At 44.3% G+C, this 13,271-nt stretch overlaps 1 protein-coding gene across 6 annotated transcripts in view; it reads right to left on the reverse strand.

The window, feature by feature from the left end:
* Window positions 1-13,271, reverse strand: part of MLH1 (mutL homolog 1) — a 37,763-nt gene that overhangs the window by 9,467 nt on the left and 15,025 nt on the right. For 5 of the 6 annotated variants that reach the window (XM_054991046.1, XM_054991045.1, XM_054991043.1 and 2 more), the window contains exons 7-12: window positions 12,588-12,679; window positions 11,679-11,721; window positions 9,811-9,899; window positions 5,511-5,623; window positions 3,726-3,819; window positions 3,007-3,160 (exon numbers count right to left, since the gene is read on the reverse strand). In XM_054991046.1, coding sequence (XP_054847021.1) covers window positions 3,007-3,160; window positions 3,726-3,819; window positions 5,511-5,623; window positions 9,811-9,899; window positions 11,679-11,721; window positions 12,588-12,679 — 585 coding nt within the window. Of the gene's footprint in view, window positions 1-3,006; window positions 3,161-3,725; window positions 3,820-5,510; window positions 5,624-9,810; window positions 9,900-11,678; window positions 11,722-12,587; window positions 12,680-12,817; window positions 12,979-13,271 lie in introns of those variants that run through there. The other variant, XM_054991049.1, reaches the window with a different exon arrangement.

Genomic DNA, 13,271 nt, shown 5'->3' on the forward strand with positions numbered 1-13,271 from the left:
CATTTTAACAAGGCTGCTTGTGATAAAAAATCAACAGGCCTCTGGATTTAAAATGGCAGCTTGTATTGGAGACAGAGGACCTCCAGCTAACAGTTGCTGAGTCCCGCCCGGGAGATCCAGGTATGAATGGAATGCCGCATAGCAATACGGAGCGATTAGAGGTGATTGGATTTGCAGTCTCCTCAGCCCCTAAGGCATCCAGTGCAACAAAGGTCTCACAGAGCCATCCCCAGTTAACATATCCCTTTCCTCCCCCCGTGATGAGATCAACTGTCCTTGATTGAGGAGCTAATCAAATGACATTCATAAGTATTTACAGTTCGTTCCTGGGCAGGTACATTCCCCAACTAAATTCATCAACTTAGCTCCGGTGGAATTCATTAACAAACTGCCCTTTGTGCAGCGCTAGAACAAATTTTGCATTCTCTTTCACATGCTCCGGCAGCTACCAATCAAGGTAATCAAACCTTTTGTTGGTCCCAGGAACTGGCCATTGGAGTCTTTGTTCTAACAGCTAGGTGGGCCACTCCACCTCAGGGCATGTTTTACCCTATAATAGTAAGTGCCTTGGTCCATTCAAATTGTGCCCACTTCCTGGCTGCTCCCTTAGGGTTGCTTCCCTAAGCCTCTCTCCGTACACGCTTAACGGGTCCCAATCGCTGTTCCCTTGAGGTTTGCCCTAAGCCTCTTGCTCCCTTGGCCGGGAACACTGGCGTTTGAAGCTCTTCCTCCGCAGACCCCCTGCTCTCCGGATAGGTAATTATCGCCTCGCAAACCCTCAAATCTATCCCACCTTCATCACTGCTTTTCCTAGGCCTCTTATGTGTTTGTATGTGCATTTGCTCCTTGAATAAAAATTACCCTTTCATTAAGAACACCAGCTTCGTGTGTGTATATCCTTGGGAAAGGACTCCGTAAATTATTGGTGAAGAGATCCCACGGTTACCCGCCTCTCGCATAGCTGTCTTCCTTGCTTGCTAATCCCTCCCCACAAATTCTATTTACTCACAAGGAGACCAATTCAGGTAACAGTGACGACTGGAGATAGAGCAAGTGCTTGAACCTGCCCAAGGAATCTCTAAACCTCTCTGACTCCAGCATCTGTTGAACAGCTCTTCCCCACCCCACCCTCATTTTCCTTCCCAGTGTTCCAAGGGCCCCGACTGGCTGCTGCTTGGCTTCCTCTCAAGACCAAGGTACAAAGTTATGAAAAAGGGGACAAAGTTGGCTCTGTTCATCAGAGCAGGTTTTTAAGAGGTCAACATTAATGTATGAAATAGGAGTGTATACAAGTAAAACCTCTTCTAGCAACAGCTATAGTGATAATTCTGGGTTATTTTTATGCTATAATCATTTGCTTTCCAGCAGAGTACCTGCTTGATGAGTAGACAAGTAATCTAGGTATGATTATTAAAGAAATAAGATAACAAGCAGTTTTAAATGCACGGTCTCCAGACCGTTGGCACACACATTTGGGGAATCACAGACTGATTGTCAATACAATACTGAAGTACTATTGCCATTCTGAGAATGTTTTAACTATGGAGCAATTAAATTTTTTATGAATGTTTTTATCATCATGTTGTTCACTGCCCTAAGCCATGTGTATTCAGGGGTAGGGTAGTCTATAAACTGAAGTTATAAATAAATAAAATACCTAAACATTAAGTCAGCCATTTTAAAAGAACTTTCTGAAAATCTTAGTTGCAGTATGTAGCCTAAATAACAATTTTTTTATGTTAGGGCTCCAAGCCTCTTACAATGCTATCCTACTCCAGTCTAAGACCATTGATTCGGAAGTACAGACAGGAATAATAATATACAGGATTACACTGTTAATCTGAATGGAGCTCCACCATACTATCAACTCTCTTGCAGAATCTGGGGATTACAGACCTTGTACTTTGTCCACAAAGCCCCATTACCACCATATACAACACCATTTATTTATGAGGAATCCTCTCTGCCAGTATCATAATGAAAGTTGCAACTATTTGGAACGGAAAGGGGAGAGGGTATCTTAAACCAGATCACAAAGCTCTGGAATCTACACTATAAGAACATTATGCCATGTAATATGCAACAGTGGGAGGCTCAATGCTGGCAACTCGGAGTCCGGAAACTCCTACACTGGCATACAATATCACATCATGAGAGATTAGGGCTTTCCAGCCAAAGGCCCACTACAAAGAAATAAATTTATACCAACTGTTACCTTTCTCATCTGCATAAATGGATACTTAATACCCTTTGTCCCCTTTCTGGCTTAATAAAGTCACCTATAAGTGGTTTTCATACGTTCTGCCATCAAGAAACTTTGTTTTCTCATATAGCCATACCTGTCATAAAGCTGTGTAGTCTAGAAAATGTGTGCCATTTACAGGAATCAGTTTGTTTGCAGCCCCAGCATACTGTCGTGACAACCAGTGACTGATATTGCGCACTTGCACAGCTATGGTTTGGCAGAAGACATTCACCTTTGACAATCTGGTCTGCATCAGAAATATTGCAGTGTTGGGGAGCAGTGGAGACAACACCATGCCCCCTTCTTCTCAACCCCCGTAGAGTCAAGTTCGACATCAACCAGGCCCGGTGGTGTGACTGATGCACCCGATAAAGAGCCACAGCCCAGCAAACCAATCAATGGAAGCTGGCCCTTTAAGAGTCAGACACCTCTTTGACAGCTGGCTTCTGACAATTGGATGTTGGGAAGCTCCACCCTGGGGGCAGGGAAGGGATGTAAAAAGGCTCAGGAAGCACTATGGGTCCTTCACAGGCTAGGCCATATCCCAGTAAGACTTCTGTGTAGAAGGAGGCCATGGGGCATGCCCCAGGCCTGGCTAAGGCCTTCAAAAGGCTTGAGGGAGTGCTAAAAAATTGTGCTTCTCAGACACAGCACTGGCATCCATTGGGAACACAACAGAAGTCTTGAATGCCCAAGAAATGGATGCCCCTGCCGCGAAGAAAGCAAACTGTTCCTTTTTTAGGTTAAAAGAATACACTTACCTGGGTGAAATACATCCTTGAGGAGTTTGAGCCCAACAATTTGTTCTCTATATGCTGCTGCACATGCTCCAAGATGTGGTCTTCATGAAGGAAATGGACCTCATGCTTTGTGGGATGCACATTCACATCTACATTCTGGGGGGCTATTTCAAGGCTGCAAAGGATTTCAACACACTGCCATGTAAGACAATCAAGCAGCAAGCTCTGCTCTGCTCTGCTCAAAAATTGCAGCATTTGAAAGCTTTTACATTACAGAAAACATTTTTAAATTTATCGCACAATAAGGTGTGAGGAAGATGAAGCTGGTTTAACTGCTGAAGCTGCCATTCATCTCAATATTTAACTCAACATCACAGGCAGAGAAAGGACACACACATACACCCCCGCCTGCTATCAGAGGTACTTTAAACTGGAAACACTGAGGACTGAGCCTAACCTTTTGTGCTCTACCACAGGTCCACAGTCCAAGAATTTTGTTTGTTGAATCTGGTTAATTTTGTAATGTGCCAGAAGGATAAACCCAAGGTTATCGTTACTGGAACACAGGAATAATATTAAACCCATATTCACTGTTTTCAGTTAGAATTCTCTCTCAATTTGCAGTTGAGTTTCTATTTTATAATAACCTTTCAGTCGCTGAGTAACTATGCTCCTTTTGTTCACCCTTTCTTCATCTTGGCCATCTGGCCTTTGGCGGCATAGCTACTTTATTACTGTACCTTATGTACAAGAACGGATGTGTATTTTTGGGTAAATAGGCAGCATATACAGTTTCTATTGCTTTCCGCAAAGCACTTGACTCAACCAGTCGATCTGCAAACAGAGAAAAGCAGGAGAGATGGTTACATTAATTGTTAATTTCTCTACAACTTTTATTTTTACACCTATCGTGGATCAATAGCAGGCCCTCAGTTTTTCATTCACACAACCAAATGGAAGATACGTGGTAAAGTGTTAAAAATATAAACATTGGGATGGATGCAACTATACTCCAAGAAGCCTTCCTTCAAGTTAAAAGGCTCTAAGGAGCCTTCAAGTTAAAAGGCTCCTTAGATTGGTGGAAGTGTTCAAACCTGAGATAACAGGAAAGGTGAGATATAAATACTGTAATTTACTTTGCTCATTGGAGTGGTAAGACAGAGGTAGGATTCACCACATTGACACCCCCTGCCCTCATACACACAAGTTGTATCTTTTCTAGACAGCCATTTATTCCAGTGCCAAATGGAAATGCGAGGAAAACTCAAACCACCATTATAGCTTACTTTCTCAGCTGTTATATAACCCATTCTGATACCCTAGAGCGCAGCAGTGCTCCTCACTACATGGCATTCATGATGACTGAGTGTCTGGCACATGGATTCATCTTGCAAATTCTTTAGTCTGAAAGGGCCCTTACTATCAAAACAAAGCAAATTTGTACCTTTATATATGCAAAGAGCAAAATTTTGGGACCCTTTATTAAAAATCACTCCAAATCTCAAATCCCAAATGATGTACTCTGCATGCAGAAAACCCCTCACATCACCTCCAGCTTTCCCTACGCAAGTCAGTGCTTTTTTTCCTTTAAAGAAACAGGACTTGGACCACAGCCCCGATGAGTTTTTGATGTGATTTCTGTTGTATTCCTGAAATAAAAATGTAACTTTGTCTTTAAAAAACTACCCCAAAGACACTGCGAGAATTAGGAAGGGTTATAGTGGGCACAGTTAGAAATGTCAAAACATGGACCCAACATTTTACCATATGTGGTGGACCGGTAAGGGAGTGTGAAAATATTGGATAAAGATAAATGAAGAGATGCAGAAGATTCTCAAATTCAGATTTGAGCTAAATCCAAAAAGCACGCTCTTAAACATCCTACCAACTAATGTTAGAAAAGAACAGGGAGACCTTTTCCGTTACATGGTGACTACTATATGCAGCAAAATGGAAAACATGTGTCAGAGTAGATAAAGATTTATGAACATGCATCAATCGCCAAATTAAATATTTATCTACATAACAGACCAACAGCTGAATTTTGGGAAAAATGGATGAAGAATTTTTTGACTACTTAGGCAAAAAATAACATTAATTAAGGTAACAGTGTAAAGATAAGAAAATAAAACAGGGAAACGATTAATCAAAAAAGTTATTATAATTTATATAAGTAACCAAGGAGGGGGAAAGAGAACCATTATACAATTATGTTTATTTATGGCAAATTTTGAATGTATTTTTTATTAGTTTAATGTAATTTTAAATGCAGTGCTTCTATAAGACTTAAATTAATTCCAAATATACTGTTTATATAAGTTTGTGTAAGTCTCAATCTAATTTCAAAAGTAGTGTTTCTATAACCTTTTACTATGCACTTTTTATTTTCATATCTTTTCTTTTAAATAAAATTTCTATTAAAAAAGGAAACAGCACTCAGCATCTGGAGCTACTTTTCCTGGTTAAAACACCAAAGAACATTCTAGCTTAGATGGACTAAGAGAAACACATACTTTTGTACTTACGATTTATGAAAAGCAAAAAGGTACATTTCTTCATTGAATAGTTTGCATTGGTAACACAGCCTGTCATTTTAAAAGCCAGTGTTTCATCTTCACAGCCCACTTCAATCAACTCTCTAGAGGTATTTAAAAAAAACAGGCAATTCATTTTTTCTTAGTCTTAGGATCACTTTCCTATGACAGGATACAACCTTGATAAACTTACTTATTTAACTATGCTTTTCGGCCAGACTGCTTGGCCTCTGGCTTGGATCCTGTACAGCCCAAGCAGAACTGTGCTACATAAAGAGCAAATTTCCTCCTTCTGCTCCCCCCCCCCCCGCTGCAATCTTTTATATCCCCTGAAATTGTGCCCTCGTGGGGCAGAGAACCTCCAGGAACATCAAAGAGGTCAGAGTGGAGTCTGGGGTCAAGCTTCTATTGAAAAAGATTTAAAAACCCTCCCACATATCATGGCCCAATTACTGCCCCACCCATCTCTAGGATGTTTTTTAATATTAAAAATTCACCAGGAGCTCCAATCCCAAATCTCCTATGAAATGAAAATAGCCTGAATCTTGGGGATGGATCCTACCAACTGTTTCTGCTGATGGAAGGAAGGGATGATTTTCAATGACACCCCCCCACCCCGCACTGCAAACTTTCAGTTTCCTCTTCGTACCATTTCTGAAAATCCCTTGTCCAACAGAAGAAGCATATGGGGGGACATTTGGGGCTAATGCAGGTGCAAGGGGAGAAGCAGAGAAGTCACATCTGGATGATGAAAATCCTTTCACCAGCTGAGGTTTTTACTCTTCCTATAATAACTTCAACTGAAATATAATGTTCAAAATAAACAGCAACCAAAGCAGACACTATTTCAAGCAAGACCGTGTCTACTTGAGATGAAATATGAATAGTACACTCTCTCTTTTATCTGCCAGTATATTATTTTAACACACCAGCCTTTACTATGGTTTTTTTGTGCACTTCTGCCTATGTCATTTAGGGACAGAAAATGAAAGTTCAGAGGCAAGCTTCTGCACACAGCACACAGCAGAGAGAGATTAACAGCTACACAAAGCCACTGAATGGATAACTCAGCAGTGAATAAGCTTCCGAGAGACAAGGAAGGCTCTCTGGGCAGCACTCCATCAGCTGGCATGCCATGCACACTGACTGTTCAGCCCTACAGCTGTAACGGTCATTTCTAAATTTAGAAACAGTCTTTCATTGACCTTTATGCCAGGGATGGTGGACGTCCTAGAACAGCAGCAAACGATTCTGCTTATTTGTTTCTGGTTGCCTATGCAATTACAGGACATTCTTTCTACAACTATCACTGAAAGTCTCAAGGCACTGATGGGAGAGCTCAAGTACCTTTTTAAAGCAAGTCCCGTTCTTAAATAAGGTTTTTAAAATACTAATTCCAGTTCCAGTGCAATTTATTTATTTGTTTGTTTATTTCAGATTTGTATTCCGCCCTCCCCGGAAGCGGGCTCAGGGTGGATAACAACGTATTAAAAAATACAATTAAAAATTCATGTACATTAAAAACAACACATTTAAAACAGGATGGTGGACAGCCTTCACAGGGAGGTTTAAGATTTATACACCCCTTTTTCCAGGACGGTGGAGGCCCAGCCTCAGCCATATGCCTGGTGGAACAATTCTGTCTTGCAGGCCTGGTGGAAGGATAGTAGGTCCTGCTGGGCCCTGGTTTCAGCAGACAGAGCGTTCCACCAGGTGGGAGCCAGGCCCAAAAAGGCCCTGGCTCTAGTCAAGGCTAGGCGGGCCTCCTTGGGGCCAGGGACCACGAACAGCTGTTTGTCCCCTGATCGGAGTGTCCTCTGGGGAATATATGGGGAGAGACGGTCCCGTAGATACGCTGGTCCCAGTCTGCACAGGGCCTTATAGGTCAATACCAGAACCTTGAATCTGATCCGGTACTCCACTGGCAACCAATGCAGCTCGCGTAGGAATGGTGTTATATGCGCCTTATGTGGCACTCTCATAATAACACACACCGCTGCATTTTGTACCAGCTGTAATCTCTGGGTCAGGCTCAAGGGCAGCCCCACGTAGAGCGAGTTACAGTAATCTAGCCTAGAGATGACCGGGTTGACAGGTAACCGACAAGTTTCCTGGTCTGCCGCAGATGGAAAAAAGAGGACCTGACAACCACTGTGACCAGTTCCTCCATTTTCAGGGAGGCATCCAAGATCACCACCAGGCTCTTAACCCTCGGAACTGGCACTAACGGTGCCCCTTCAAGGGCCGGGAGCCGGTGTCCCGAACCTAATCCCGTATGGCTCAAGTACAGGACCTCTGTCTTTGTCAGGTTCAGTTTCAGCCAACTCTGCTTCAACCAACCAGTCACGACTGCAAAAGCATGTTCCAGGACATCTGGGGCTGAGTCGGGCCGGCCGTCCATCATCAGATACAACTGGGTGTCATCTGTATATTGATGACACCCAAGTCCAAAACTTCGCACCAACTGGGCAAGGGGGAGCATATAGATGTTAAACAATAATGGGGAGAGTACTGCTCCCTGGGGGACCCCGCACACCAAAGGGTGGCGGGATGACAATTTCTTCCCAAGCGCCACCCTCTGTCCCCGACCATGGAGAAAAGAGACAAGCCACTGTAAGGCAGTCCCTCGTATCCCATCGGCAATGAGAGCATATTCTGCACAGACAACAAATCAAGGCAGGAGTGCATAACTCAGTTACATGGGACATGAAATCTCTTGACTGGAGCGAAGTGGGCCACCCTGAGACATCTGCTAGCTCCATTAGCAGGACATCTGGGGGGATACACTTCTGGCCAGTAGTATATGTGAAAAAGATATGTATATGTGTAAGAGTGGACTGTAAACTAAATATGAGCAATCAGTGTGATGCGGTGGCAAAAAAGGCCAATTCAATCCTGGGTTGTATCAAAGGGGCCATAGCGTTGAAATCGCAGGAGGTCATAGCCCCTCTCTATACTGCCTTGGTCAGGCTGCACCTGGAGTATTGTGTGCAGTTCTGGAGGCCTCACTTCAAAAAGGATGTGGACAAAATCGAGAGGGTGCAGAGGAGAGCGATGAGGATGAACACGGGTCTGGAGACTGAGCCCTACGAGGAAAGGCTAGGGTCTTGGGAATGTTTAGTTTCGAGAAGAGGAGATTGAGGGAAGACATGATTGCTCTCTAAGTATTTGAAAGGCTGTCATTTGGAGGAGAGCAGGGAGCTGTTCCAGTTGGCAGCAGAGGGTAGGACCCGAAGAAATGGGCTTAAATTACATGCACATAGGTACTGGCTGGATATTAGGAAACACTTTTTCACGGTCAGAGTTCAAAAGTGGAATCAGCTGCCTAGGGAGGTGGTGAGCTCCCCTTCACTGACAGTTTTCAAGAAGAGGCTGGATGAATATTTTTCAGAGATGCTTTAGGCTGATCCTGCACTGGGCAGGGGGTTGGACTAGATGGTCTGTATGGCCCCTTCCAACTCTGATTCTATGATTATGGGTCACATAACTGCACATGTGTGGGGGGGACCATAACACTGCCTCTTAGTTGTTTCTGGGCTCCAAGGTGACCATCTTAATCCCTCCACCTAGGGGAAATTTGTCCTTGCAGACCCTGAGATGCAACAGAGAAATTTCCCTGGGGAGATTTCTGACCCCCACCCCGAAATTTGTCCACTGTATTCCACGCTCTTGCAAATACAATTTGGTGTGTGTTGGGGGGGCTCAGAACAACAATTTTTCAGATCAGAGAACAACTGAGAGTCTATCTTCCACCCCCACCAAATTTCTCACTACACTCATTTTTTAAGACACAGCAAGAAGTTTCCCACATGGGGAGGGGTCAGAACAGTGACTGTCAACTGAAAATATCAATTCTGACCCCTCTCGGTGTGGGAGGCGGGACTTGTCACCATGTTGCAGACCAAGTTTATGTAAGAAGTTGGGGTGGCACACAGCAAAAGTCTGCCAGGCTGTATCCTGCCCACAGAATACTGTATGTTATACACCCATGAAACTCAGATTCCCAGAAGTTTCAGTACTATACTCCCCTCTAGATACGTACAGAGAAGAAGGTATGCAAAGCCTGTCAATCAAATGTGCTGTACAATTCCCCCCACCCCTTGGTACACTAAAACATACTAGATATTCAAACCCTTTAAATACAAAATTTCTTGGTCAAGTAGCCATTTAATTTATTCTAACTGTATTCCACAATATATAACGCTTCGAATCAACAGCGTATTTTTTCTGATATTGCTTTAACATGTTCAAGTTCTATCTGTAAGTGAGACTGCAGTTGGGACTGGTATACCTGCTAACCGCATTCCCAAAGATGGACCGAATATTGTCTACTATTGTTGCATTCGACAGCGTTCTGACATCTGCTACTGTTTCACCTTGCTGAAAAGGGAAGACCTTGCGTTTATTAATGCTACGAAGAACAATAAGCAATTACAAGAGTCAGACTGAGTGGCAATCTGTACACATAAAAGAAATTTGTTTTTGTCTTGCCAGTATTTACTAAATTCTTAAAGAAAAAGACTACACAGCAACAGAGTTACAAAGCTCCCTGGCAATATGTTGGTCCTGTCCGGGGTCTGAGCCCCAGCCCCCAGACTTGACAAGAGGGAACAGCAGGGGACAAAAGGGTGGCAGCAACTCCACCCCCCAAGCCGGCAACCAGGGCCAGAACCTACCTACTCCATGGGGAAGGGGCAAAAGGCCAGTACCTCAGAGGGGTGGAGGGGGCAAGGAGAAACCAGCCAGCCCCACCCTCCAGGGGGAAGAGAGGGGGCTAAGCAGGCCGGAGGGAAAGGGACACAGCAGGGAGAAGGTGGGTCCAGCAGCAGCAACCCAAGCAGAGCCCTTACCTGGCAGGGAGAGGACGCCGCCGCTGCAGCCCAGAGCCACACCATGGCTAGAAGACAGCAGCCTGGCTCAGGAGTTGCTAGAAGCCAAGCCTCTCCAGGGGGGGCTGCCACAGGCATTCTGGGGGAGGAGATGGGTAACCCCGCCCAGCATTGCTGAGCAGGCAGCGCAGAAGCTGGCTAAGGCAGCTCCTCGTGAGCAGGGCCAGGCAAGCCCAATAGCACAGAGGCTGGCTGGGGCAGCTCCTCGTGAGCAAGGCCAGGCAAGCTCAATAGCACAAGGGCTGGCTGGGGCAGCTCCTCGTGAGCAGGGCCAGGCAAGCTCAGTAGCTCAGAGGCTGGCTGGGGCAGCTCCTCGTGAGCAAGGCCAGGCAAGCTCAATAGCACAAGGGCTGGCTGGGGCAGCTCCTCGTGAGCAAGGCCAAGGAGCCCTCAGCTGGGGATGGCTCACACTCAACCCCACCCTGCCAGCATGGCAAAAGGGCCCAGGAGGGATTAGTGGTTGGAGGGAAACACCTGGAGGAATGCACAGCTGGACCCAGTCAGGAGAGGGAACAAGCCTGGAAGGAGGGCGGGGTGGAGAAAGGAAACCCTATAAAGGGTGGCTGGGAAGAGCTCTGTGGTGGTGGGTGTGAGTGAGGAGTGATGATGTGGAGTGAGAGCAGTAGGATGCAAGGGTGGAGGCTTGGAGGAGAGTTCTGGAAGGAGGAGATGGAGGACACAGAGGGTAAGCAGGCCAGGTTGAGCAGGCCAGCGAGTGGACTGAGAGGGAGTCTGGGTGAGGTATACCGCCCCTCCTTCCACAGAGCAGGGTCCTGCAGAGTCCCTGGCCCCCCTGTGACGTCAGGAGCAGACCGCCCAGTGCCACGCCCAGCGGCAGCTGCGGCAAGCCCTGACAGGTCCCAAACAATTTTTAAGTTGCTTAACATATTGTAAAACAAAATGGTATTTTGTTATATTACAGCTTTGCAAAGCATGGGGCTTTTTAAAAGAGTAATGGCCTGAATTTCAATACGCCATCATCCAGTCCATTAACATTTACAGAAAATGATTCAGGATATCCACTGCCCCACCTAACTCACCCAAAAATGAGAGAGTTGTGTATCTTCTGCATATTAATGACACCACATTCAAAATCCCCAGATGACTTCTCCCACCATATGTAGACCAGAGGACCATGAAGATCCCCTTTAACAGAGGCAGGGTGGTGGCCAAACATAGCTACAGGGACCCCCTGCCCCCCTGTAATTTCAGCACAAGTATGGCCACGATCTATATTACCAGTACAAAAGAAATAATTTGTTTTACTCACCTTTTTAACTGAAAAGCTGATGCCAGAATTATGAACAGCATATCTGGGGAGAAAAGATCTTTTAAAACCCCTAAACTAAAGAATATAAAAAAGCAAACATCAAAGATTTTCATACACATTATTTCCCTTTAGTGAGGTCACCATGACATCACTTCCTCTCCCCCTTGGTAATCCAGTTCTCCTACATGTATGCCATGGTATCATCCAGGTGTCCCTGCCAATAAACAGTAGCCAATAAAGTGGAGAGGAAACTTTAAATCAAATGACATCACACCACACATTTTATTTTACTATGTTACTGAGAAACAAATGAGAGATGGACACGGGCAACCACATGGCTCCTGCAATGCCTAAATTATTTAAGGGATTTTTGTCTCACTTTTCCCACATTCAAATTAAGCATGAATGGTCTAGAAAATGCTCAGGCAATTCTGGTCAGCTGTATGGCCCACAAGAAGGCAAAGGCTGATAGCTTTCTTCTGTTGGATATATATAAAACCCGGGTAGCAGAAGGAGTCATCAAGCTGACAAGCATAATAGAATTAGCATGCTGACTCCCATTTGCATAAACAAGTCTGCAGTCCTTCCTCAACCACTGGGCCCATGTTGGATATCAAAATGTTGGGATTCTGCCCAAGGTTAAAAACAATGCTAAAGCAGGATGTATGCCACTGTACTAACTTCAGCATGAAAGTTCTCTTGCTATTCTGAATTATTCATCTATCAAAGATTTAATTCTTGGCTTGGCTTGAACTAGAAATGCCCCAGTTTAACAGTTGGGGGGGGGGTCATCCCCCCCCCACTCTTTTACTTCATTTACTCTCCACTTTTCTCCCCAGTGGGGACCCATAGCAGGTTACATTATCACAGAGACAGCAGAAGCCAAAGCCCTTTATTTTAATACATTACCGGCTAACGACTTCCAATATTTTTCCATATTCTTCACTAGGATTCTTTAAAGCTTTCCTCCTGGTGGCTACGTTGTAAAATAGATCTTCAACCTGCAAAGGAAAATAGACAGGTTAAAACAGAGAACAACAACAAAAATGCACTATTCACAATATCCTTTAGAGCTAACAGTAAGAGAGAAAATTGGACCTAGCATAATGTTCTGATGTGCCACTTAACAAATGACCTACGCTGATGGGCCTGCATGGTGAAGGATGCGGGGCAGGAGGAGACGGCCACAACGGCAGCATTCCGGGACTGAACTGCAGTGCAGATTTTTTTGTTCAATTCCTTATTGTCGTGCGTAATCATTAGACATCTGAATACAGTTAACAGAGAGAGAAGAACCACTTTTAATTCTAGTCAATGTGTTTCTTTATCCTACATCTTGGTTACATCTAATATGAGATCTCCAAATTAAATGTTCTGGTAATAAGCCCGGTAAAGAAAATTACAGTTTGTATAGGATGAACAGATTGAAAACTGAAGCTTTTGATCTGATAATTAAATGGAAGTTAAAATTGAATAAACTTATCCTCAGAGTCATTAATGTAAAAAGTATACTTCAGTAAGACTGTAAATTAACTAAAAGTTGTAAAGAATTCCATAAGATGCTATGTGTAAGAGGTATGTGAAAATGCAGCA

The sequence above is a fragment of the Eublepharis macularius genome, chromosome 11 (genome assembly GCF_028583425.1).
Source record: "Eublepharis macularius isolate TG4126 chromosome 11, MPM_Emac_v1.0, whole genome shotgun sequence".
Taxonomy (NCBI): domain Eukaryota; kingdom Metazoa; phylum Chordata; class Lepidosauria; order Squamata; family Eublepharidae; genus Eublepharis; species Eublepharis macularius.